General features: G+C 38.0%; 2 protein-coding genes across 5 annotated transcripts; one reads left to right on the top strand and one right to left on the bottom strand.

The window, feature by feature from the left end:
* The first annotated feature begins 1419 nt into the window (after nucleotides 1-1419).
* On the top strand, nucleotides 1420-23853 carry LOC143304466 (uncharacterized). 3 transcript variants are annotated; one of them, XR_013061129.1, is made up of 6 exons: nucleotides 1420-2636; nucleotides 9930-10068; nucleotides 10442-10487; nucleotides 10563-10651; nucleotides 10757-10978; nucleotides 11079-23853. XR_013061129.1 is itself a non-coding variant. In XM_076626957.1 (6 exons), the coding sequence occupies exons 1-5, from the start codon at nucleotides 2601-2603 to the stop codon at nucleotides 10927-10929; spliced, it is 351 nt and encodes a 116-aa protein (XP_076483072.1). In that variant the 5' UTR covers nucleotides 1420-2600; the 3' UTR covers nucleotides 10930-10978; nucleotides 11079-23853. The 3 variants fall into 3 exon arrangements, 1 of the variants encoding a protein (XP_076483072.1); XM_076626957.1 differs by having other exon boundaries at nucleotides 10889-10978; XR_013061130.1 differs by lacking the exons at nucleotides 1420-2636; nucleotides 11079-23853 and adding an exon at nucleotides 9406-9748 and having other exon boundaries at nucleotides 9930-10651; nucleotides 10889-10926.
* On the bottom strand, nucleotides 5013-10078 carry LOC143304457 (uncharacterized). Of its 2 annotated transcripts, none has more exons than XM_076626937.1 (2): nucleotides 9960-10078; nucleotides 5013-8467 (listed from the first exon to the last, which is right to left on the bottom strand). In XM_076626937.1, exons 1-2 carry the CDS (start codon nucleotides 9980-9982, stop codon nucleotides 6544-6546), a joined length of 1947 nt encoding a protein of 648 aa, XP_076483052.1. In that variant the 5' UTR covers nucleotides 9983-10078; the 3' UTR covers nucleotides 5013-6543. The 2 variants fall into 2 exon arrangements, with proteins under 2 accessions (XP_076483052.1, XP_076483051.1); XM_076626936.1 differs by lacking the exon at nucleotides 9960-10078 and adding an exon at nucleotides 8967-9083.
* Nucleotides 23854-26786: the final 2933 nt, after the last annotated feature.

Raw genomic sequence — 26786 nt, 5'->3', positions numbered from 1 at the left:
TTCGGAGATCTCGGCCAGATTAATCTCTTTCTCTGCGACCTTGTCTATCATACGGTGATTCAAGTCTACGGAGTTTCGCGAAAAGAAATCCACGTGGGCCATTCGTTTACCCTCTCGATACATGATGTCAAAATCTAATGTTTGCAAATAAGCCCACCACCTATAAACCCGGTCGTTTAAGTTTACTTTGTTGCTGGAGGCTTTCAAAGAATTACAGTCGGTAACTACTAAGAATTTCCGTCCATGTAAGTAGTGTCGGAAATGCTTGACGGCGCTTACTACTGCTAGTGTCTCCAGTTCGTACGAATGATACCTAGATTCCGCGGGACTGGTCCTTTTACTATAATATTCGATGACTCTGTTTTCCTTTTCGACTCTATGCATTAAAATAGCTCCATACCCCTCCGAACTAGCGTCGGTATGTAGCTCTATGGGATGATTGGGATCAAATATCATTAACACCGGCGCGTCGGTCAGAACGGAAATTATCTGTTGTCTTATCTTTTCGTGCCTGTCCGTCCAAGTTATGTGCTTGTTACTAGAAGTGAGTGCGTACAAGGGTTTCATCACTTGCGAAAATTTAGGAATAAATTTTCGGAAGTAAGAGGCCAAACCTATAAACTGCCTAAGCTGTGTGACGGTCGACGGTGCAGGTAAAGAATTCAAAGCTTGTATTTTTCCCGGGTTTGGACGAACTTCTCCGTTACGAATTACATATCCCAAATAAAGTACCGACGTCTTCAGAAAAGAACATTTAGCGAAATTGAAAGAAAATCCGGCGTTTACGAGAGTGTTTAGTACAGTGTGCAACCTTTCTAGAGCTTGATCTATTGAGTCGGCGATTATTAGAACGTCGTCCAAATAAACAACGACATACGAATAAGCGAGGTCGCCTAAGGCCTTGAAAATGGCTCTCTGGAAAACGGCTGGTGCATTTTTCAACCCAAACGGCATCGTCACGTATTCGTATTGACCGTCGGGGGTAACGAACGCAGTATATTCCGTCGAGTTAGGGTGAATGGGAATCTGGTGAAATCCGCTAGCCATGTCCAGGCTAATGAAGTATCTCGCACTCTGCAATCTCGCGATTTGGTCAGCAATAAGGGGTAAGGGATACCGATCCGCGACCGTATTTTTATTCAGCGCTCGAAAGTCTACACACAATCTGTCTGAGCCGTCCTTCTTCTTCACGAGTATCATAGGGCTCGCGAACGGCGAATTACTAGGTTTTACAATTTGTGCTTTAATTAATTCGTCTATTCTCTCGCGTACTATTCTTCGCTCTTCCTCGCTAAGCCTGTAAGGGCTTCTCTGCACGGTGACGTTGGGATCAATTAGCCGTATTTCCAACTGGCCCGTACTGACGCGAGTACGGGGGAAACCCGTAATGAATGATTCTTTAAATTTTTCGAGAACAGAGATTAATCGATCTTTATAGTTACCGATCGCATCAGTGTCAACCTCGTTAATGTTGACCGCATCTTCCGCGACTTTACCACAAGCGTTAACGACCTTTGTTTTACAAATAACGAGGCTATTTTGCGTGATATTTACGTCGAATCCCTGGCTCAAAATCTCGCGACCAATCATGACGTCGTATTTTAGGTAATCGTCAGCAAGGACATGAAAAACTATCTCCAATGTAAGACCGTTAATACAAACAGTGGACAAAATCTGAAGTGTACTCTTAATACAAGTATTCCCGATCCCCCGCATCACTACCACATCGGTTATTCTTTTACCCGAAAATTTCGAGGCTAGGGACTCTTTGATTAACGAACACTCGGCCCCAGAATCAAAGTAAAATGGATACGACTCACCCAGATGGCTTAATCTACCAGCCGGAGCTTCCACTACACAGGAGTCGATCCGGCGTTCGTCAATGGAATCGTAGTTTCTTTTCCGCGATGATGGGCAATTAGGCGCGATATGTCCCTCCTCGTGGCATTTGAAGCAGGTCACCTTCGACGATGCGGCTGGTCGTTTTTCCTTCGGGTTTCGTATATCCTGCTCCTTCCCCGTTTGTGTTTGCAGGCGACACTCCGTTCTCCTATGTCCGTGAGCACCACAGCGGTAGCACTTAATCCGAGGAACTGATAGCCTGCTTCGTTTAGCTTCAGGTTCCGTTAGTGAATTTCTTGGCGAAAATGTCGGCTGATCGTTGTAAGGGAGAATCCTCATTTCATCATGAAATTCATCCTCAGTCCTGATATTATTCGCGAGCGTTAGTCGCCGAAAGCGTCGATCTTGTGAACTCAGTATATAAAGGGCGAGGGCATTGATCACTTCGGGCATCGTTAGATCTTGCAACTTCATCTGCAGCATGGAGCGGAGGCGACTACCGTACGCTCCCGGGCATTCAGTCTCCGACGGTCGTTCTCTGGATATCCTTATTAACGCCGAAGCGGCTGTCTCTCTGCCACCAAAACGCGAAAGAAATTGTTCCTTAAACGTTGGCCAGGTAAGCTTTCCACCGCGCACCATTTGTGAAAGCCAATGCGCAGCAGAACCCCTTAGGGCGCGATTTAGAGCGGAAAGTAACGCACTATCTTGCATCGGGTGGTCTTTCAAAATCAGATCAGCATGAGAGCACCACGCGGATGGATCGGCGCCCGCGCCTTCGGGGTCAAAACGTGGTAACGTTGCATCCTTAGATTCCGTACTCGGTCTTTGCTCCCCCGGTTTGTGCGCTAGCGTCTGAATTAACTCGCGCATAAGGACCATTTGCTCTTGTAGCACTTTAAACGGTTCTAATCCCACTTCTGATGTCGGATCACGATTCGAATTTTGGGCGCGCGACGACTCTTCATGTGGACTAGCCATCGTTTCACAAAGCCGAGATTTTATTTACACGTATATACAGGTCTATCACTAAGCTTAACAAATAATAGGTACAACTAGTAATAAGTCTAACAAACACTAAGCCTAATGAATAATACGATCTACGAATAATTAAATTAAATAATACTATTAGCAATGTTTGAGTTCAAACGAATCCACGGTCACCGGGATAACTCCTTACTAAGCGAAACTAACTTAGACGCAAATGCGATCGTCGAAAATGCTCGATGTATCACTCCCCAAGGCAATCGCAAGAATGCCAGCCTCGTGGAGATTTTTCTCCCTGTACGATTGCATTTTGTTTTCTATACCCGTTTGGAAGCATGGAGAAGGTTCCAAACGCCGTTGCTAGGCAGTTTCTGCCTGGAGTTTTGATTACTAATACAATGTATGTCCCATTGCCGAGGCAACATCACACGTGGCTAGGCCCGCTCTCGAGGCCGCATGCCGCCACAACCACATTTCTCGGAAAACACATACAACCACTCCAGACCTCCGTTAGATAAAACATCCATCCCGTGACCGTGGCTACGTTCAGCGACCGATTGTCACCTCGAACCCAATCTCGCTTATTACAAATCTTAAGCAATTACAACTATAATAAAATCTTGGCTAAGGTACTAGAGGATGTTCCCAAAATTTCCAAGGAAAGGCTTCGGCTTTCCTTTCATCTCCGACATATATATATATATTTTTTATACATTTGTAGTTGCGCACAAAATTTATTAAAGAAAAGTGTTAACAATGTGTTTTCATGATTTGTTTCTCGCGCCTGACTTCCATTAATCCCTAATATTCCTGTCGCCATGACGCGTATAAATCCAACATGGCTGCTCATAAATGTCATCAGTAAAGTTTTAGTGGCGGGTCTTTAGTTTTGTTTGATATCGAAGTAAATTTTCGTCTGTCGCTCGTTTTTCCTTATTCTACCGCAATCAGAACATTTATTTATTAACATTATTTTAAAGTGACAGTAGTATATCTCGTGTGAATATACGTATATATATATGTTTATGTTGTGTGTTACTTCAGTATAGCTAATGTTTTGTAATTCTTTGATCGCGTTATTTATTGTTTCGAGTAGTTTATTTTATAGAGCATTCGATAATATAAACATATGCACTCACACGTACATATATATATATATGTATATACGTATTTATATGCCTATTTCTCTTGCCCGTATAGTGATCATACGAAATGAAATGTTAATTATTTGTTTTATATTAATTTCTTTTAATAAGATAGAACACGCACACGCACACGTATATATGTATATATTTCTGGCAAAGTGATTTTCATTCAGATTCTTTAGTGATATAGTGTTGTGTATTTGAGGTTATGTGTCAATCATTTGATTTCATATATACATATATATCTTGTATTGTGACAACATAGTATTGAAGGTTTTGTTTCTAGATTATTGTGCGTTTAATGTGTATTTACATAATTGTGTTTGATGATAGAATTTCTGTATGCAATTCCTCGAATCGTTGCGGTGTTAATTATTTTGAGCGTTTGAGCTATCGACAGGTTGTCGCTTAGTCCCAAGTGTTGCGTTGTGTGTTCTATTTCTTTTGTAGATTATTAATAGTAGTTTTAGTTTAGAAAAATAGATTATTTATATGTTTATATAGAGACATGCATGTTTCATAATCAAATTCTTATTTTATAATGTTTTACCGGTATGTAGGCTAGTTTTAAGTATGTATCTTAGATTGTAGAATGCACATAGATTAGTAGTAGTTTAGAAAAATAGATTATTTATATGTTTATATAGAGACATGCATGTTTCATAATCAAATTCTTATTTTATAATGTTTTACCGGCATGTAGGCTAGTTTTAAATATGTATCTTAGATTGTAGAATGCACATAGATTAGTAGTAGTTTAGAATATAGATTTTTATATGTTTGTATAGAGACATGCATGTTTCGTAGCGTAGTTCTTATTTTATAACTCTTTACCGGAACATAGGCTAGTTTTAAGTATGTATCTTAGATTGTTGATTTGAATCAATAATGTAGAAAGAGCATACATTAATATAATTTATATATGTATATATACAGACATGCATGTTTCGTAATGTAGTTCTTATTTTATAATTCTTTACCGGAATGTAGGCTAGTTTCAAGTATGTATCTGTTTAATAGAATGCGCACACATATATATATGTTTCTGACAATGTAACTTTTATTTCTTTAATAATACAATATTGTATGTTTTATGTATTCGTTTGATTATTAAGTCTTAACTTCGTATATACTTATATTTCATAAATTGTGTTACGTCGCGTAACACTCTACCTAGCCGAGGCCACACACCGCGGGCAATGTGGCAACCAGATGTCTTCGGATACTCGCAGCGTATCCTCCATAGTTTCAAGGACCTTCCATAAATCTCATAGATTTCCTAGGAAAGGTCCTTCAAACAAAACAAACATCTGGTTCGGAAGAATTTCCAAAGACTATTGTCTACCACGGCTTAACTAAGGAAAGTTGGTTTTTCGCACGTACGCTGCAACTGTCCTCCCACTAACCACTTTCTCTCGAGGGCGGTTAAGATCCTTCGTTTAACCAATTAGAAACGAAGCCTATTCCCTCACTCTCCTAAATAACATCGGCACCAACAAATCCGATGGTCCCGTGCGCTAGACACACCCATCCTTAGCTTTCCTCCGACACATCATCGTCTCCCAGTACAGTACTGATTTTACATCCTTCGAACGGTCAACATCCTTCCACCGGGTATACACACCCGCAGATCAGTCACTCGCTCATCTCGTACATACGCATCAGCGTAACTGTCTTCGTTATAAGTTGTTGGAATAAACGGTGAAATATAACTTACTACTGTGTCATATTCATTTAACCACCTCTGTTATCTTAATCGAAACAGGGAAACGACTACTTCGCGGCGTCGATTCACCGAATCGTAGCGAGAATTTACGCCTCTCGCTGACGCGTTTTCCTCGCGACCGCGTCTCTCCGCGAACGGTCGTAACAAATTGATAATATTGTATTTGTTGCATAGTATTATAAGCATTAACTCTAGTATTTACTAGTTCATTACATGTCTAGCATATATGTTTATATTTATATGTAACTCTCCAAGTTGATTGATTAAAATATATTTATATATACATGTATATCTGGTGTTTCAATTATTTCCCCTTTTGTAGTTATTCTTATTTCCCGGTTTATTTGTTTGGTTCGTAACTCGTTCAATCCGTTGGCTGGTTTCATTTATTATTTCTTTTTATACTGATTGGATTTATTAGTTGCCCTCGCCTTGTTAATCCTTCCTTTAGTTTCGTAGCGCCGTGTGTTCGTTTGTGCATTCAAATCTTTATTCGCGCGTTTTGCATGGGATAGTTTTCTTGTTCTCGTTACGGCGCGTGCGGAGCGCGGGACGTGACAATATGTACGCGTATATACAAGACTATCACAAAGCTTAACAAATAATTAAGTCTAATGAATAATAAATTTGATGAACAATGAAGTTAATAAATAATAAATTATACGAATAATTAAGTTTAACGGATAATAAGTCTAATGAATAATAAGCTTAACGAATAGTAAGATTAATGAATAATATGATTTACGAATAATGAATTTAATGTACACTATTAACAATGTGTTTGTTGGGTTCAAACGAATCCACGGCCAACGAGATAACTCTTTACTAAGCGTAAAAATAATCTTAGGCGCAAAATACGATTGACGAAAATGCTCGAGGTGTCACTCTCCAAGGCAATCGCACGAATGCCGGCCTCCCTTGAGGTTGTGCTGTTTGATCATCGATATTTCGTTTTCTTTTGAGGTATAGTAGCAGGTGGGTAACTGAGCCGCATATTGCTCCTAATAGGGCGATTCCACATCCGTAAGTTTCACGTAACTGGTATCCATGTATGGCTATATCTATTATCGTCTTGATTAGTTTAAATATTACAAGTATTCCAAATATTGCTGCACTGACGGTTCCAAATTCCATAAAACCAATCCATAAGCTTGGTATGGTATTTTTTGCTATTGTCGTTAATGTGTTTTCGACCATCATTCCCAGAATGTTTACTGTTCCAGGGACGATTGTTTTTCCTGTTGCTCCTCTGGCCAATGTGTTCAAAACTGCAGATTTTTCTGCCGGGAACATGACGTGGTCCCGAAGTGCATCAAGGTCCTTTTGGGTGTATATTCCGCTCGTGGCCAACGACGATGGTGCTGAATATTGCCACGTTTGACGTACATCCGGGCGGAGTTCCTGTGGTGCAATTGTTTCCATGGGTTTTGGTACGAATTTGTGCCAGAGTCCGTCGATATTGTATAGTGTAGGTAATACCGCGCTACATTCTCTGTGGTTTCCGTGTTGCGTTAGAATGTGTGTTTTTGGCGTTAAAAATGCGGTGCGATTCCCTTGCCAAACGGGTAGCTCCGAGTAACATTCTGTTGTATGTCGTACCTTTACTTGTACCGGAATGCATTTGACTATGTGGACTGCTTCTCCTGCGATCAGGGCCATGTGTCCTGGGGTTTTGGTTATGGTATATGCAAATTCATCGGGCAGTAAGATTGCTAAGCTTAAAGCATTCTCTATTAGTTTCTTCTGCGTGGTACATCTTTGTGTCAATATATCATGGTACAATGTTGTCATTTGTCGTTTAATATGTTTCTCTACGTAAATGAATTTTGAGTTGACGTATGCGAATATGTCCAAGTTTTCGACTGCTGTTTTTCTTTTGGAGATGAACGTATTTCCTCTTGTTGTTTCTAACAGGAACAATTTGGGATGTTCGGTGGATAGTAGGGTATATCCACACAGTGACTGTTCTCCGGTTTTAGTCAGTGCAAATGTTACTTCCTGCGTTGTTAGTGCGTAAACTGGTTGTGCTGATTCTCTGTTGGTTTTTATTTCTTGGATCTTTGTAGCAATTCCTTCATATAGCACATCGTACTGATCAAATTTGCATGGTGAGGGTGGTTGTGGTTGCCAATAAGTGTATCCGTCTTCAGCGTCTAGACAGTTTCCTTCGCTAAAGGTACATACCGTTCCTGATTTCAGTAGAATTTTGTTCGCCTCGATCCGTACTGGCACGACTGCTGATTTTAAACTTATCCTCATTGTTGCTTGTACGACGACCTTTTCCCAGCTCCCGTATGGGTCTACATACTGTGTTCCCTGGCAGCTGCTGTCGTCTGTTAGCTTGCCGGCTAGGACAAGCGACCTTGTTTCTGTTGCATTATCCTTTAGGCCAACTATAAGGTTTTGTGGTCCGAGTGAAAACGTGCCGTCTTGGTGCATCCTTGCGCATTGTTGGGCGGTTGTTTCATGGAGGTATTCGGCGAATCCGTTATGCACTGCCGACGTGTGAGAGTGCATGCCACAGTAATATACAATTCGAGTTATTTGCACCTTGCATTGCCTTACGTTGGTAAATTCAAATTCTGAGAGTTGAAGTAATTGTATATAAATATCTTGGGTTTCAGTCAATGTAGGCTGTATGCTGCAGTCCCCGATGGAGTTTAGAGAGATAGTGGTAACATTGAGGTGGTTGCCATTGCAGTCATATCCTACCAGGCCGTGTGTTATTTTGATGAGGGTGAGTACGATGACTAGGCAGTTCATCTTCCTATCAACAATTTATTAAATCGTTTCTTACTCTCGGGTTTATTAGAAATAAGAATAACTTTTTATTATTATTATTAATATATAAAAAAAAAGTTTATATGTTTTTTTTGTGTTGTTTTTTTTTTTTATTATTATTATTATTTTTTTTTATTACAATTATAGCTTGTCTTTGAATATATATATATATATATATATATATATATATATATATATATATATATATGTGCGTGCAATGGTAAATATGACGACTTATTTTACGAGTCACTTAGATTATCAATAGATATCGCCTACTTTACAACATGCGTGTATGTATATATTGTTAAACATTAGGTGAAAGTTATATGCATAGTTATAAATGTCATTTGTTTACAGGTGGATAGCAAAAGTATTTGGTTTCGTGAGTGGCGTACAGGTGCTTTACAGTTCTACGGTACGGATTGCTATTCCTTGGACTAAAAAAAAAAATTCTTTCGATGTCTGTCAGATTTTTGTAAACGAACATGCATGGAAGGATTTTCTGCAGAGATTCAAAATGCTCTCTGGATTCCTCGTGAAACGTCTGGACAACATCTACATGTTCTTCCATCCGTCGTTCAGAGAATGGTTGATGAATTCGCCATCAGTTCTATACACACATACAAAAATAGTTAATATATATATTATATATTTTTTTTTCTTTTTTTTTTTATATATATATATGTTTCATTCGGACCTGTTCCTTGTATGAATACTGTATCTCTGTATATAATATAATATATATAATATGTTATGATTATGTTAGTTGTTATTTATTATATGTATTTTCCTTAACTCTCTCCCCTTTTTTTTTGTTGTTGTTTTTTTTTTTTATTAGTACCGAACATTACTATTATGATGCTGTATTACATTCTATTGGCTATTATTTGGATGTGAGCGCGACGAATTTTTCAACATGGCCGCTCGCGTGTATCTTTGGTATGGCGTTGGTTTAATGTCAACAGTAGCGTGTCGTTGAAATAGTTAATTAATTGTTAATCACTATAATTTTACTTAGTAATGTTTTTGTAATATTGTTTTGTGTTTCATGATATTGTGTGTGTCAATACCGTGTGCTACCTTAATGTGATAGCATGGATTGTATTGTTATCGAATTTCGATAGTCATTGTTTTGATTATACGTGACTTGCATTTATATAAGTCTTGTTTAATTTAGTTAATGTTTTTTGTGTATTGTGTTACCAGATATTTTGTGTAGCGTAACTTTATTCTTTTGCACCGAGTTCAGTCATGTTGTTAATATTTAGTTAGTCTATCTTGATTAATTTCTAACCTATTCCTGTGTTTATTAACCTTTCTTATTTTCCCTATTAATTTATTATTGCATGTACTTGCTATTTGCTATTATTTTGTGTATGATATGAATTGGTTTCTTTATTAGTGATTAAAATCTACTTGTTAGATTAACACTGTCTGTAATTCTTCAGATTCTACTCTTTCGTTGCTGCATCACTTACCTGGATCGTTCCCGCAACATCATCCGATTCTTTGATATGCCTTGGATACTTACTACGGCTGCCTTCTACTACGGCTGCCTTCAATCGTCTTATATCTGTGGTCATAAAGGTGGTGTTTAATTTATTTAATTTAATATATACATATAATGCATTGTATGTGCGACCACTATTGTGCATTACAAATTAACATCACAATACTACGTAGATTAATACATAACCAAATATCCCTTTACTCCGGTTACATTTATTACTAACTCTCAATTAATCTATCTTGATTATTTTCTAACCGCTTTCTATACTTTATCAACTATTTTATTTCTTCTTGTTAGTCTGCGAAATTCATGCATGTACGCTTCCTTGTATGGTGATTAATTGTTCATGAGGTAAGTTGCACTTTCACCGTTTTAGTTATTCGTTGAACTAGCTCGTTTCACATTCAAACAGTAATTGGAGCACTTGTAATAAACTTCTTTTCTTTTCAGATTTCCGCCATCTGTGTTGTTCGATGAACAGTGCAATGCTTCCACAGTATTGTTATAACATTTAGTACTGTTGTATTTTGCATTAAGGCAATTGAAGTTAATTGGTTCATTTATTTTTCAGCTGGCTGTTGTACATGGTGTTTCGCAAACAGAGATCCATAACCTATTTTGCACGTGAACCTTCTCGTATGATGATTACTTGTTCACAAGGTAACTTTCACTTTCACTCTTTTAATTTTATTGAATCAACACGTTGTATATTCAAACAATAATTGGAGTACACATGATAATTTTCCTTTTTTTTTTCTTTTTTAGGTTTTCGCTATCTGTATTATTCGACGAACAGTGTCACACTTCCTTTTGATTTATCCACAATATAGTTATAACACTTAGTAACCTCGTATTTTGCACTGAGACAATTGAGACTAATTTATTCATTTATTTTAGGTAGCTGTCATACATTATGTTCCACGAACAACGATCCATAACCTATACTTGCACGTACACTTTCTTGTATGTTGATCACTTGTTCACAAGGTAACTTTCACTTTCACTAGTTAATTGTTCATTGAGTTAACACGTTTTATATTTAAGCAATAATTGAAACACATATAATAATTTCCCTTTTTCCTTTTAGGTGTTCGATATCTGTATTATTCGACAAACAGCACTACAACATACACTACTGCACTACGTTGCCCACTGAAATCACTTTATTCATTGTTTATTTCGATTATGCGCTAGTTTTAGCTTGTTTAAGTGCACTGTTCGCGGAATCCCTTTTACTTCAATCTTGACGTTTTGGTTCTGCAGGATTTCTAGCACTTTATATGGTCCAGTATATTGATCGGAGAATTTTCCTTTACTGGGTTCTTTTAGTAAATATATCGAATCTCCTACTTTAAAATCCTGCGGGTTGATTCGTCGGTCGTAATATTCTTTTGATCTTAGTTTGGATTTTATTAAATTTTCTCTTGCCATTCGTTGTACGGTGTTAATTTTATCGAACAGGTCTTCGAGATATTCTGCGTATGTTGGTTCCATGTTCTCTTCGATTATTACTTCACCAGTAGGTTCTCTGGCTAAATGTCCAAAAACTAATTCGTGCGGGGAGAATTTCGTTCCTTCGTGTACAGAGGTATTATAAGAAAACATAGCTAATTCTACCCATTCGTCCCAATTTCTGGAATTTTCAATGTATAATTTGAGATATTCAATCAGTACGTGGTGAGATCTTTCGATTGAACCGTTACTTTGTGGATGATATGCCGTCGTGGTGTATTGTTTGATGCGGAATCTCTTTGCTACTTTCTTCATTTGTGAGGATGTAAAGTTCGTTCCTTGATCAGTGAGAATAGCTCTCGGTGATCCGAAACGACAAATAAATCGCTTTACAAAAGCGTCCGCTATCTCGGCTGAAGAGATTCCTCCTAGTGGAATCCCAATTGAGTATTTTGTTAATAAATCTTGGATGGTTAATATATATTCATTTCCCTTTTTTTGGTAATGGTCCTACAATATTCATACTAATTTTATCGAATGCTTTACCTGGTGTGTCTGTAAGTACCATTGGTTGTTTTGCTTTTATTCTTGTGAGTTTCTTTAATTGACATTCCTTACATGTTCTTACGTAATCTTGAATTTCCTTTTTCATATTTTCCCAATAGTAGTGTTGTCGTATTCTTTGATAAGTTTTGGTAATTCCTTTGTGTCCTGCTACGCTTGATTCATGTTTTTCTCGTATTATGTTGTTCCGCGCTTCCACAGGTGGAGTAATTACTTCTCCACTGCAAATGGTGATGGATAAGGTTTTTTCCATAAATATTTCCTTTAATTTTCTGATTGTATATCGCCAGGGTATTTCCTCCAAGTTTCCTTTGCTAATGCTAAACGAAGTTAACTGTTTTTCATTTACTACGTCTAATAGAGATCTTAGCGAGTTTAATAAATTGTCTGGTGTTATTGGAATATTTCTATTTTCCTTTATCGGTAGGGATACAATGTATTTTCCGGAATCGTAATTCAATCTTGCTTTTTCTAACATTAAATCTTCATAACGAGGCAATTTTCCCGTTTCCTTCATTTCTAAGGCTCCTTTATCTATCGGTTTGCCGTGTATATCTATAAATACTACTTTATGGTCACTTACTCTTGCAATTGAGTCTCGGGTTTCCGAAATTTTTAGTTCCGCAATTATCGTAGGTCTCGTGTCCTTTTCTTGTTGTTGAATTAGTTCTGGAACTACAGTGGAGGTTTCTTTTTCGCTTGTCGTGTCCGTGTCTTCCTTTCTCGATTGGTTATTTCTCTGTCTGTACTTACATTGATTTCTGTTAGTGCTTGGTCTAAATATTTTATGGAGGTTTCTTCTATTGTAAAATGTTTTCGGGTAAAACCCTTTCCTTGGTTTTTGGAATCACTGGGTTGAGGCAAGACGCGTGGTTTGGCTTCGAATACGGGAGAGTCTTCCGTTGACGTGTCTATTTCGAATCTTTTTGGGACAGGATAGCGAATCGGTGAGACTTCCTCTCTCTTTCTGATTGGTAAACAAACTTCTGGAGGGTTCCTAGATAATGCGTCTGCGTTTGCGTTCGCTCTGCCTTCTTTGTATACAATATCAAATTCAAAGTCCGATAATTTTAATTTCCATTTCCAAATTCTAGAAGTAGGATCTTTGATAGAATGCATCCACACTAAAGGTTTATGATCGGTTACGATAGTAAACTTTCTTCCGTAAAGATACGGTCGGAAGTGCATTGCGCTGGAAACAATTGCCAGACACTCCTTTTCTATGGTAGTGTCACGTCGATTCGGGGTAATTTCACGTTCCGCACGCAAGGTGAGAAATTCGTACTTAAATTTTGATTGTTATTAGAAAATTTATTGAACACTGACAGAGTAACAATACAGAATGGTCAAACAGCACAGAAAAGAATGTTCTTACAACGACTCGAGAGGTACTTTTATATATCAAGGACCCGGCTCCTGTGGAGGGGCTATCGCTGGATGCCGGTCACATAGGGTTTCTATTACTGCTTAGCCATCATTTTGCTGACCAAGGTATGTGAGGCATAACCATCCTTTCGTTGCGTTCTCACGACCACCGTGACATTCCCCCCTCCTTAGCTTCGCTTTGCTCCGCTAAAGGCTCTGGTGGGGCTTCCAAGTTGAATGATCCCCTCATCTTCGTCTTCGGTGATATTTTGGAAGGTGACCGTCCTTGGTACTGTTGATGTTTGATCGATCCTGCTTACGCGAGCGGTAGGGCAGAGTATTTTTATACGTACATTTTTAGGAAATGATCGGCGTAGACATTCGAAAAGTTTACATTTGTACATTACATATATTGTTCCTAGTCCTAGGGCTATGATTCCTAATATTTGTAGTGTGAATATGCCATATTCCTTCAATGAATTTATGCGTCGCTCAAATTGCAGGCTACTGATTTGTGTTTGTAATGTGTCGAGGTTGGCTTTATATTGGTTAAAATTGTGAGTTACTTTTGGAGCTGTTTCTAATATTTTCTCTAATATTGGAACATCTGTTTCTTCGAAGCTGTATATGCTATTCTTAAATTTGGTTTCGTAAGAGATATTTTTATGTGATCCTCTTATTTTCATAATATTATGATAGTATGTGATTATGCACCCGGTTTTACTGCTAATTAAGCTTGGTTGTCTAATTTCTAGGATTTTATGTGTCTTACATAACACGTCGATTTGTACATTTTTCGCAGGAATAATAATATAATGGTTTTCCGTCTGCAAAGGTACGAACGTCAATTCTTCCAGCTTGAAGACAGCAGTCGGGCAAGTTTTGACCGTCTGTCGATTAGTAATTAATTCTGATCTGCATTCAGGTGAATTGATTCTATTGTGACTCGGTTGAGTTCTTTTACAAATGTGGATGATTGCCGTTCGTTTACAATATTTGTTTAAGTAGTGACTATCGACAAAGGTGTATTGTTCTGAGTCGGTTAGTATCAAATCAGTTTCTATTACAGGCGCAATGAATACAGAGTTTTGTTTGGAAGGTATCGGGTAAATTTTAGTTATTTTCCATTCATTGTTTTCCAAAAGCGGCACAGTTATTGTATATATAAGTTTGTTATCTCTTATCCATACCTTTAGTTTGCTTAGATCTAGAATTAGTTGAAAGTTTTGAACTGAAGGTTCGATATGGTTAGTCATAAAGTTTTGTCTCGTTATTTGGTCAAGTGTTTTTAAGAATTGTTCAGGTTCTATAACTTGTGGGTTTATGATTCCTTGTTTCCCTAACATAACAGTGTTAAAAATTTCGTCGATGTTTATATGGAGTTCTGATATGGTAGATTCGGTTTGAATTAATAGGGAGACTAATATTTCGTTTTTTTCATTGTGGTTTTCAATCTTGTGTATATCGTTGGCTAAGTTTTCAAGTTGATTTGTTTTGGTATTGTCTAGCACGCGTTTGATGAGTGCGGTTTGGTTACTAAGAATTGTTTTTATTTTATTGTTGGAATCAAATAATGTATCGATGTTCTTGTTAATGAGTTCTAAATCGTTTTCGTCGAGAGTTCCGAATAAAGTTTTGGATACTGAGCCTATGACATTGAGCAATCCGCGTTTGCTTTTATAACGCAATAATAATTTGAGTTGCCGAGTCAGGTTTTGAAGATTTCTGTACTTAAATTTTAGGCTGCTTATTTCTGGTATGTAAGCGCAAGGTGGTTTACATTGACGGTCTATTAAATCTATTACGCGTTGTAATCTATTAACTTGGTCAATTGGATCGTTAAGGCCTACTATAAGGGTGATATCTATTTGTTCGTTGTACAGATAGCAATTGTCAATGTGTTCCAGGAATATGTTGGCGTAATTCAATGGTTTTACTTCTAGATCGCTTCTAATGTACTCGAGTGTTATGATGATCCATATTATGGTCTTCTTCCTGAAAGGTAGGGTTTTAGCCTGTTACCGTGGATTCTTTGCGTGTGACCGTTGGAATATTCGATAAGATAGGTGGGTGGATTGGATGAGAGGATTTCTGCAGGTCCTAGCCATTCGTGGTCTAGCTTGTTAGTTTTGTGATCGTTATGTACCCATACTTTATCTTTTACTCGGAATATCGTCTGTGTTTTAATAATTTTTCGCATTTGATCCCTCTGGTATCGCTTTTTGTTAGATTCGGTAACTCGTCTTGCTTTAGCTATATAGGCGTTGTGTCGATTTTTCCAGAGGTTAAACAATTGTTCTCTGGTTAGGCTAGGAGTGGTTGATATTGAGGATGGCATGTTAGCTTGTCGTCCAAATGTTAGTTCGAATGGGGTATGTCCGGTCGTCTCGTGTACTGAAGTATTATATCCCATGCATATTAATTTTAAGTTTTCATCCCAGTCGTTCTGTCGGTCGGTCGTACAAGTTCGAATAAGGTCCTTTACTACGGCATGCGTTCGTTCAAGGGATCCGTTAGATTGTGGATGGAAAGAAGTGGTTTTTATGTGTCGGATTTTGAAAGCCCTTTCAAATGTGTCCATCAATTTACATACGAAATTTCGTCCCATGTCCGTCAGAATACTTTTTGGTGCGGAAAATATGTACACATAGTGATCCAAAAGTTCGTTAATGATTGAGTTGGCTGTTTGGTCTTTTAAGGGTATGAGGATGAGATATTTGGTTAATTGATCTTGGATAGACAGGATAAACTGATTGCCCCGTTTGGTTTTGGTGAGAGGTCCGAATATGTCCATTGCGATTTTGTCATTAGGATTAAGGGGTGTGTCAGTTATCATAGGTTGTTCCTTGGCCCTGATACGATTTAGCTTTTCTCGTTGGCAGGTTTCGCAGTTTTGTATGAATTCTGTAACGTCTTGTTCTAGGTTTGTCCAGTGATGGTGCTCTTGTATTCGTTTCACGGTGCGGTGTATACCTAAGTGTCCTACTAATTCGTTATGATTTTCGCGTAGTATCGTTTGTTTTTGTTCGTTATCGTAGTCTACTGGCGGATCTTGTCCAAATATTAATTTAATTTGAGGGAATCTAGTTGTTAGAAACGTTAGCATGAGTTGAATATTTACCTTTTCTAACGTGCTGAAGCTATTGTCGTTTATTCCTATTTGTAAGCGTCCGGTTCGGTGTTTAATAAAGTGTTTGGTTAATTGACGCAACCAATGCTGTTCGTTAAAGTCTCCCAGTTCGGTCTTTGTAATTTGTTTAAAATGTGGTCTGTTAGGTTTTTGGGTTATCGGAGCTGGGGTGATATTGATTTTCCAGTCTATATACTCGTCATAATAGTCCGGGTTTTCTACATTGGGTTGGATTTCTTCATTAGTGATAGGATACAATCGGGATAGAGCATCTGCAGCTGTATTTTCTTTTCCATTTTTGTATTCGATTTCATAATCGTACTCCTCGAGTCTCAAACGCCATCGCATGAGTCTCGATGAGGGGTCTTTAACATTCTTTAACCATTTCAAGGCTTGATGATCGCTTTGAATTTTAAATTTTCTACCAAGTAGGTATTGTCTTAGTCTTTTGATTGACCATACTATTGCTAATAACTCTTTCTCGGTTGTGGAATAATTCTTTTCAGGAGGGTTCAAAGTTCGGGATATATAACAGCATGGATGTCCGTCTTGGGAGAGTATTGCTCCTAACCCTTCGTTACTTGCGTCTGTTGTTAATGTGAATGTTTTGTCAAAGTCTGGATATTGTAGTACAGGGGCTTTGCAGAGTTTTTGTTTTAGTGTGTCAAATGCAAGTTGTTGTCTATCGGTCCAGTAGAATGGAGTGTCCTTTTTTGTGAGATCTGTCAATGGTTTTGCGATTTTAGAAAAATTACGTATAAATTTTCTATAGTATCCAACGAGTCCTAAGAATGACTTTATGTGGGTCGCGGTCTTTGGTGTTTTAAAGTCTTTCACGGCTTGAATCTTTTTGGGATTAGGTTTTACTCCTTCCTTTGTTACTACGTGTCCTAAGTATTCTAATTCCGGTTTCAAAAATTCGCATTTGTCCGGTTGTATTTTTAATCCTAAATTTTGTAGTCTGTCTAGTATAATGGCTAGATTTCGGTTATGTTCTTGGGTGGTGCTCCCGAATATTATAATGTCATCCAGGTATACGAAACAGTTATTTCCTATTAACCCCCGTAGCGCGGTATCCATCATACGTTGAAACGTCGCCGGTGCGTTTTTAAGGCCGAAGGGCATGCGATTATAGTGGAAGTGACCTTGTGGGGTTGAGAATGCAGTATATTTTTTGGAATTTTGCTCCATAGGTATCTGGTGAAATCCTGACGAGAGGTCTAGGGCCGAGAAAAATTTAGCTTTGCCTAAGTGCTCGAGTATTTCGTCCGAATTTGGTAAAGGATACGCGTCTTGGTCTGTTTGCTCGTTTAATTTTCTAAAATCTATAACGATTCTCCATTTTTGTTTGCCTGATGCATCTAATTTTTTTGGAACTACCCAAATTGGTGCGTTATATGGACTGTCCGATGGTTCTATGATTTGTTTGTCTAACATGTCGTTGATTTGAGTCTCGATTTCCTTTTTATGACATTCGGGCGGTCTATAAGATTTGATGTTTATAGGTTTGTCTGTCTTGAGTGTGATTGTATGTTCTGTCAAGTTGGTACATGGTAATGAGTCTGTTTCCATATTAAAAACGTCTAAGTAATTGATGAGGATTTTCTCAAGGGGTTCTCGAAGTTCTGGATCAATATGTTTGGTACGTATTATTTGTGCGAATTTATTAATTTGGCTTAGTTTATCGGGTTTCTCTATTTCGTTTGTAATGTGACAGATTTGCTTACCAGTGTCGATGAAACATACTGTTGTGGGCTTTCCTTCGATGTATTGGGCTGAGATTAGAGTTTCGCCTGGTCTTATCTTGCTATCGGTTTCCTGGAATGGTAATATAATTTCGTCTAAGGTTAGTTTATTGTTAGTGACGCTGTATTGATACTTTGTAAGGAATGGGAGTCCGATTATTCCATCTTCGATTAGGGGAAAGTTGTTAGGGACTACGTAGAATTGATGATTTTTCTTGAGCATGGTTAAATGCAAATTTTGTTAGTGGTATGTTTGTCACTTCCCATTAGGAAGGTTTTTGGGTTAGAAGTTTGGACGTTTAGTGAGGCTTTTTCTTTTATAAGGTTGATTCCTGCTCCGGTATCGATGAGGAATCTGGCTCTTCCTCCGTCTCTTCGTTGCAGTACGATTGATAGTAATCTTCCGGTGGTGGTGCAGTTAACTCGAGGTAAGCTTCCTCTGGGTTCTCCGTTGTTTGGTTTACTCGAGGTGGAATCTTTCCTTGGCTGGCGAATGGAAAATTTCGAGAGTAGCATTTTTCGGCTGTGTGTCCAATTCGTAAACACTTTGGACACTTCGGTTTCATGCGGTTGTCTAATGGTCGGCTAGGTAGCTGAGCAAAAGTTTGTGGCTGTGAATCGGTAGTAGTTCGCTTGGATACTAATGTAATGTTGTGAGATTGATTCTTTGGGCGGTTGGCAACACGATTTGCATCTCGTAACCATTGTTCTCTATCAGCTGCTAGTTGTTGGGCAAGGTTCAGGTTCTTTGGATCGCTAGATACCACCATCTGTCCTATCTCGTATCGTAAGTTGAGCAAATATGTTTTAAGTGCTTCGCGTTCTTCAATATCTATAGCTACGCGTCGTTCTGTTGGTGTGCGGTTTTCGTTTTGGACTGCATAATTTAATTCGTTTAGCTGTTGTCGGAATCTGGAGTTAAAAGATTGTACACTTTCTGTTGCCCCTTGTTTTAAATTGTTTAATTTGTCCCTACAGTTGCTAATAGTTGTTGGTGTTAATACGTGTTGTCTTAAGCATGAATATAAGTCTTCGAACGAGTTGATTTTTAGATATCGTATGTTTCGTTTCGCGTTGTCGGTAATCTTTTCGATCAGTATGAGATCTAATAATAGCTCTCTGTCACTTGCCTTGCACCTAGCTCTTGCTTTGCGGACCGATAAGATGAAATCTTCAACGCCTACGTCATCTTGACCACGTAGTGTCTCGACAGTTCGTATGGCCTTATCTGCCTCGAGCCCTCGATCTTCGTTGTAGTTGTTTATTGGTTTAATCGCGGCGCGGCTAGATGCGGCTCGTGGTCTTTGTGACGTGTTCGGTCCGTCAGTTTCGTCATCCGTTACGTTATCAGCAGCGGTTTCTAAATGGGCGTTTATTTGCGACTGGTCAGTCTCGGTGTCGTATTTTATTTCCATGGTTTTTGCAAGATCGCGTATTTCTTTAGAGCGATTTCTATCGCTAGTTTCCGCAAATTCTTTTATGTTTTTAATGTTTTGATCGGTGCTGTTTCTAAAGCTTCTAAACTCGTGAGTTAGGCTTTCAAATTGTTCAATCAGGGTAGCGATTAGTTCGTTTTGTTTAGCGGTACTCTTGTCAGTTTCTATTACTGCTTAGCCATCATTTTGCTGACCAAGGTATGTGAGGCATAACCATCCTTTCGTTGCGTTCTCACGACCACCGTGACAGTAGAGTAGTTTTGTTCGGCGGAATTTAATAGTCTTGAGGCATACGCAATCGGCAAATCCTTTCCGATTGGCCCTTGACTCAGTACACCGCTTATTGCATATCCTGATGCGTCTGTGGTAAGGTTAAAAGGTTTAGAAAAGTCTGGATATTGTAGAATGGGTTTCGTCATTAACGCTGTTTTTAAATTATTGAATGCATCTTCTTGATTTTCCGTCCATTTGAAGGGAGTATCTTTCTTTAATAGTTGTGTCAATGGTTTCGCGACCTTGGAGAAATCGGGTATAAATCTTCTGTAATATCCTGCTAGTCCCAGAAATTGTTTGATATTTTTCGCCTTCTTTGGTCGTGGAAATTTTGATACGGCTTCGACCTTTTTTGGATCGGGTTTCACGCCATCCTCACTAATTATATGTCCCAAATAATTCACCTCATGCCGTAAAAATTCACACTTATCGGGTTGTAATCGTAATTTGGCTGTCCTCGGTCTTTCCATTAATTTATTAAATTTAATTTCGTGTTCCTGGAGAGATCTGGAATAAATCACTATGTCATCCAGATAGACGAATAGTTCTATTCCTTGCAGACCCGATAATACCGAGTTCATTAAACGTTGAAATGTTGCTGGGGCATTTTTTAATCCAAAGGGCATTCTTTTGAATTGAAAATGTCCGTATGGTGTCGAAAATGCCGTTTTGTGGGCGTCCTCTTGCGACATACGGATCTGGTGAAAGCCTGATGCTAAGTCAAACGTGGAAAAATATTTTGCACTTCCTAATTGATCCAATATTTCTGTGATGTTGGGTAATGGGAAGGCATCGCCAATCGTTTTATCGTTCAATTTTCTATAATCGATAACTAATCTCCAGCGTTTATTTCCTTGCGAATCGGGTTTTTTTGGGCACAATCCATAACGGGGAGTTATATGGAGATATTGATGGTTCCACTACGTCCGTATCTAGCAATTCTTGAATCTGTCGATTTATCTCTTCTCGATGTATTGGCGGATATCGATACTGTTTGGTATTAATTGGTATATTATCTGTGGTAATTATTCTATGTTGCAGAACTTCAGTTGCCTCCAATGTATCTCTTGGAATATGAAATCTATCTTGATTGTTACGAATCAATTTTTTTTACATTTTCCTTTTCTTCTTCGTTCAAGTGTTCGAGTCGTAGTAACTCATTTATTTTTTCGTATCTACTTTCCTTCGATTTTAAAACTGTATTACACGCTGTCCTAGGAAGCGGGGAGGGATTTTCAAATTCCTTAATTACCATCGTCGGTGTTGTAAATTCGTAATCTCTTGAAGTAGTATTTATTACTCTTATATAGCCTTTTCCTTTATGATTCCTCACAACTGCATTTCCGAAATAGATTCCCTTGCTCGGCTCGATTCTTGGAATAAATCCCTCTTTTATCTCTGGATTAGCGATATTAATTGAACACGTTATTGAACTTCGCTTCGGTATAATTATTTTCTCCTTAGTGTCGAAGGGAATATAAATATTTCCCCATTTGATATGTTTTTCTTCATAATCTAAACGAGCTTTACAACCTGCAAAAAATTCGGATCCTAAGATTCCGTCTTGATCGATTAGTAATGAATCATCGACTACGTGAAAAATAACCGGATGGCCCGCGACCTGTATTACCGTCTGCCCTAGGGAGACCAGGCTCGTTGCCGTAATTCCTCGCACTTCAATTGATTCTTTCTCGTCGATGATGGCTGAATCGGGTAAAGCAGGTTTCTTGATAATATTGATTTCCGATCCAGAGTCTAACAATAAACTCGTCTTGGTTTTTAGATTTGGGGAAACTATTCGTGCAGTTGGGGTCGTTGGAGAATCGTTAAATTTTACTGAAATAATTCGGAGAGGTCGCCTTCCGAATCTGAATTCAACTCTTGATGATTTTCCTTCGCCGGTTGCTTGTGCTTCGCTCTTTCCCTTTTGTCTTGAGATTCTGGATTCTCTGTCTGTGGCCTTGTTTGGTTGTGGGATGACTCCCCCACAGTATTTAGTGGCTGTTCGTTCGATCTTATAGTCGGCATTGCGTTCGCTCCGTCTCTCGTTATGGGTGGTGGAGTTGATCTCGCGTGGGTGGCTGCCCTCGTCCTGTTTGTTGCCGTCGGCGCCGGTCGCCTGATTGCCGCTTGTACTCTCGGGCGATTCGGCGTATCGTTCCCTCGTGGCTCGCCCCATTCTCCCGAAGGACGTGTTTGGTTTCCCGACGGTCTCGAAGCGTAGGGTACGATTAATCCGGCGTCTACTCGGGCTTTAAATTTGTAACAGTCCTTCACTAAATGTCCGGGTTTTTTTACAATAGTTACACATGATATTTTGTCTATTAGTATTCGGAAAATTCTGCGATGGAGGTACTGATCTTCGATCTTGGCGGTTGTTTCTGATATTGTTATTAGTGTTCGAGGGACATGCGTTATCGCGTCTGTAATAGTTCGAGGGTGTCGGTCGATGGGGTCGCGTTCTGTCGGTTATTTGTCTCAATTCGTGTGTTGCTTTAACGGCTTGACGATACGCATCTTCTAAAGTATGGTACCCTGCTATTTTTACTCGAAAAGTGTTAACAATGTGTTTTCATGATTTGTTTCTCGTGCCTGACTTCCATTAATCCCTAATATTCCTGTCGCCATGACGCGTATAAATCCAACATGGCTGCTCATAAATGTCATCAGTAAAGTTTTAGTGGCGGGTCTTTAGTTTTGTTTGATATCGAAGTAAATTTTCGTCTGTCGCTCGTTTTTCCTTATTCTACCGCAATCAGAACATTTATTTATTAACATTATTTTAAAGTGACAGTAGTATATCTCGTGTGAATATACGTATATATATATGTTTATGTTGTGTGTTACTTCAGTATAGCTAATGTTTTGTAATTCTTTGATCGCGTTATTTATTGTTTCGAGTAGTTTATTTTATAGAGCATTCGATAATATAAAACATATGCACTCACACGTACATATATATATATGTATATACGTATTTATATGCCTATTTCTCTTGCCCGTATAGTGTTCATACGAAATGAAATGTTAATTATTTGTTTTATATTAATTTCTTTTAATAAGATAGAACACGCACACGTATATATGTATATATTTCTGGCAAAGTGATTTTCATTCAGATTCTTTAGTGATATAGTGTTGTGTATTTGAGGTTATGTGTCAATCATTTGATTTCATATATACATATATATCTTGTATTGTGACAACATAGTATTGAAGGTTTTGTTTCTAGATTATTGTGCGTTTAATGTGTGTTTACATAATTGTGTTTGATGATAGAATTTCTGTATGCAATTCCTCGAATCGTTGCGGTGTTAATTATTTTGAGCGTTTGAGCTATCGACAGGTTGTCGCTTAGTCCCAAGTGTTGCGTTGTGTGTTCTATTTCTTTTGTAGATTATTAATAGTAGTTTTAGTTTAGAAAAATAGATTATTTATATGTTTATATAGAGACATGCATGTTTCATAATCAAATTCTTATTTTATAATGTTTTACCGGCATGTAGGCTAGTTTTAAATATGTATCTTAGATTGTAGAATGCACATAGATTAGTAGTAGTTTAGAATATAGATTTTTATATGTTTGTATAGAGACATGCATGTTTCGTAGCGTAGTTCTTATTTTATAACTCTTTACCGGAACGTAGGCTAGTTTTAAGTATGTATCTTAGATTGTTGATTTGAATCAATAATGTAGAAAGAGCATACATTAATATAATTTATATATGTATATATACAGACATGCATGTTTCGTAACGTAGTTCTTATTTTATAATTCTTTACCGGAACGTAGGCTAGTTTCAAGTATGTATCTGTTTAATAGAATGCGCACACATATATATATGTTTCTGACAATGTAACTTTTATTTCTTTAATAATACAATATTGTATGTTTTATGTATTCGTTTGATTATTAAGTCTTAACTTCGTATATACTTATATTTCATAAATTGATAATATTGTATTTGTTGCATAGTATTATAAGCATTAACTCTAGTATTTACTAGTTCATTACATGTCTAGCATATATGTTTATATTTATATGTAACTCTCCAAGTTGATTGATTAAAATATATTTATATATACATGCATATCTGGTGTTTCAATTATTTCCCCTTTTGTAGTTATTCTTATTTCCCGGTTTATTTGTTTGGTTCGTAACTCGTTCAATCCGTTAGCTGGTTTCATTTATTATTTTTTTTTATACTGATTGGATTTATTAGTTGCCCTCGCCTTGTTAATCCTTCCTTTAGTTTCGTAGCGCCCGCTCTCGAGGCCGCATGCCGCCACAATCTCACTTCTCGGAAAACCCATACAACTACTCCAGACCTCCGTTAGGCAAAACGCTTATCTCGTGAGCGTGGCTACGTTCGGCGACCAATTGTCACCTCGAACCCAATCTCGCTATCACAAATTTTAAACAATTACAGCTATAATAAAATCTAGACTAAAGTACTAGAGGATATTCCCAAAATTTCCAAGGAAAGGCTTCGGCTTTCCTTTCATCTCCGACATATATATTATTTCTGGCATATATATTTCGGGTTCACATTATGATTAGGGTTAGGTGCGTGTAACGAATCTTCATTTGTATTAGCCATTGTTGTTATGTAACAGAGAAGATATTTACTAGTACAAATATGATTATTACAGAATTTGACAAGTAGCCGTAGTAATTAGATACTCGAGATGCTAATGACAATAATCCTACGTTCAATAACGAATCCGCGGTCAGCGGAATAACAAAATGCGCTTCCTTCCAAAGTCCAAGTTGTACTCAACTTGCTTGTCTACGGTACAAGTATTACTAAACTAACTTTTTGTTAAAACGTAGAATATTCACCAAGCGTAAAGACACTATGTAACTCGCTACTGAGACATCACGAGAGAGAATGACTTTCCGTCAGGGTGATGCTGCAGAGGAAAACTGTGATGGGGTGTGTCTAAGGACACGAGGTCATCGGATTCGTCGAGAAAAGCCCTTGTTCGGAAAGTGAGGGAAATTGACGTTGCTGTCAATTGGTCAATTTCCATGTTGGTATCGAGAAAAGGATGCTAGCCGCCCTTGAGGGAAGGTTGCTAGTGGGAAGCGTCGTTCGTGAAAAAAATACATTTCCCCTATCTTCACGTAGTTGGGACAAAAACTGTTTGTCTGTTTGAAGGACTTTAGTAAACTGAATCTTAAAATTTATAACGGGTTCTCAAGCTTGCTGAACATGTACTGTGGAGATGCATCGACATCTGGTAATCATCTTAGCCGGAGAATAGGGTCTGCGTGTGGCGAGCCACGGGACAGAAACCGTTGGAATGTTTACTGTCGAGTGCCGCTACAATTATTTCTTTTAAGGAGAGCTATAGAATTTCTCTATACCTCTGTTAGAGAAAGCGTTCATCCCTTGACCGCGGCTACATTCGGCGACTGATTGTCGCCTCGAGCCCAAATTCATTATCACAAATCTCGAACAAATACAATCGGATTGAATAACGACAATTGCTTAATTGCGGCTATAGTAGAATCTAGATTAATGTGTTAAGGGGTTTTCCCAAATTCCAAAGGGAAGGCTTCGGTGTCCTTTTATCTCCGACATATACATATAAATGTGATATAAATTATATCGTGTTTGGCCTCATTTTAATCAGAAAAATCTCACAAAAAAGTCAGTAAAAATTTAATTAAAAAAAATTAAACATAAGGTTTAACCATTGACTGATGGATAATTAGTATTCTTTCATGGACGATTGAATTCGGATCATTTTACACTACTCAACCGTCGAACTTAGTGGCGTGTTAAAGGGAACGCTAGGGCCCTGTAGGTTGATTTCCCCCCAGTAACGGGAATGACGACCGATTAATTGCGATCAATCATACAAAAAATATAACGAATTGATTATAAAAATAGTATGCTAATAAATAATTGATATTGTTTTACGAAAAGAATAACTGTTAGCATTTTATGCAAGCGTTGGATGAAAAAGGCCGACATTGTTTGACCGATATGTATCTTATTAAGCCGACTCTCACACCTTTTCCTGTTTCGCTTGCGCTGTCTTCTCTAAGTAATTCACTACTGTACAAAACTCTACTGTAATTCATCGCAAAGGAGACACGATTTTCGAACAACTATGAAGACAATACGTGTATGTGACTTTACGTATAAATGTTCGTGAAGATGAACGATGTGCATACGTCCACCTAAATGTATGAAATTTTACTCAGGTGGCTACACCTTTTAGGCCAAACGGTGTTCCATTGAATTCATAGTGAAAACGGGTTGTAGAAAAAACAGCTGGACGTCTCTGTTTCGAAGAAAAGTTGTGCCATTGTAGATTTTGGACTCGTGCTTGAAAGATTATCTCATCAGGTTATTTATATCACATAACTTGTGCTGTTTGGTTGGTTGGTTGGTTGGTTGGTTGGTTGGTAGACAAGTAATATGAACTTTATGCGCATAATTAATTTATGGTGTTACTGGTTTATTTAATCAACTATGTTATATCCGTTGTTTTCTATGATATCCGTTGCGTTATCATAGAAAGAGACTGGATTTGATTAGGAAAAGAAAACCAAGCTGTTTATGTTTCTTCCATCCAAAATCTTTTACAACGACCAGAACGTACAGCAATTAGTATGGTTTCACCTTCTTTGTCTTTTTAACGTGAAAGTAAATATTCACTTAAACCACGAATGACATAATGGATTAGACGTATGTAATGAATATTCGGTATCGAGTTTGCTATATGTTAACAAATTTATTACATCGTCATCCGTGGAATAAAAATTGGAATAAATATAAATAGCCGTTTTGTGCAAACGGCGGCCATAGAGTGTG

The sequence above is a fragment of the Bombus vancouverensis genome, unplaced genomic scaffold (assembly GCF_051014615.1).
Source record: "Bombus vancouverensis nearcticus unplaced genomic scaffold, iyBomVanc1_principal scaffold0036, whole genome shotgun sequence".
In the NCBI taxonomy this organism is placed as follows: Eukaryota; Metazoa; Arthropoda; class Insecta; order Hymenoptera; family Apidae; genus Bombus; species Bombus vancouverensis.
Note: the sequence above shows the minus strand (reverse complement) of the source record. Positions and strands in the feature narration are given on the sequence as shown.

Bases quoted from the DNA above. Each gene is read 5' to 3' on its own strand.
- LOC143304457 (XM_076626936.1), bottom strand. From the start codon at position 9,052: ATGGAAGAACATGTAGATGTTGTCCAGACGTTTCACGAGGAATCCAGA. The intron at 8,468-8,966 runs GTTCGTTTACAA...AATTGTTGATAG, and splicing joins CAGAAAATCCTTCCATGCAT to GAAGATGAACTGCCTAGTCA.
- LOC143304466 (XM_076626957.1), top strand. From the start codon at position 2,601: ATGGATCGGCGCCCGCGCCTTCGGGGTCAAAACGTG. The intron at 2,637-9,929 runs GTAACGTTGCAT...GTAATTCTTCAG, and splicing joins GCCTTCGGGGTCAAAACGTG to ATTCTACTCTTTCGTTGCTG. The intron at 10,488-10,562 runs GTATTGTTATAA...TTTATTTTTCAG, and splicing joins AACAGTGCAATGCTTCCACA to CTGGCTGTTGTACATGGTGT.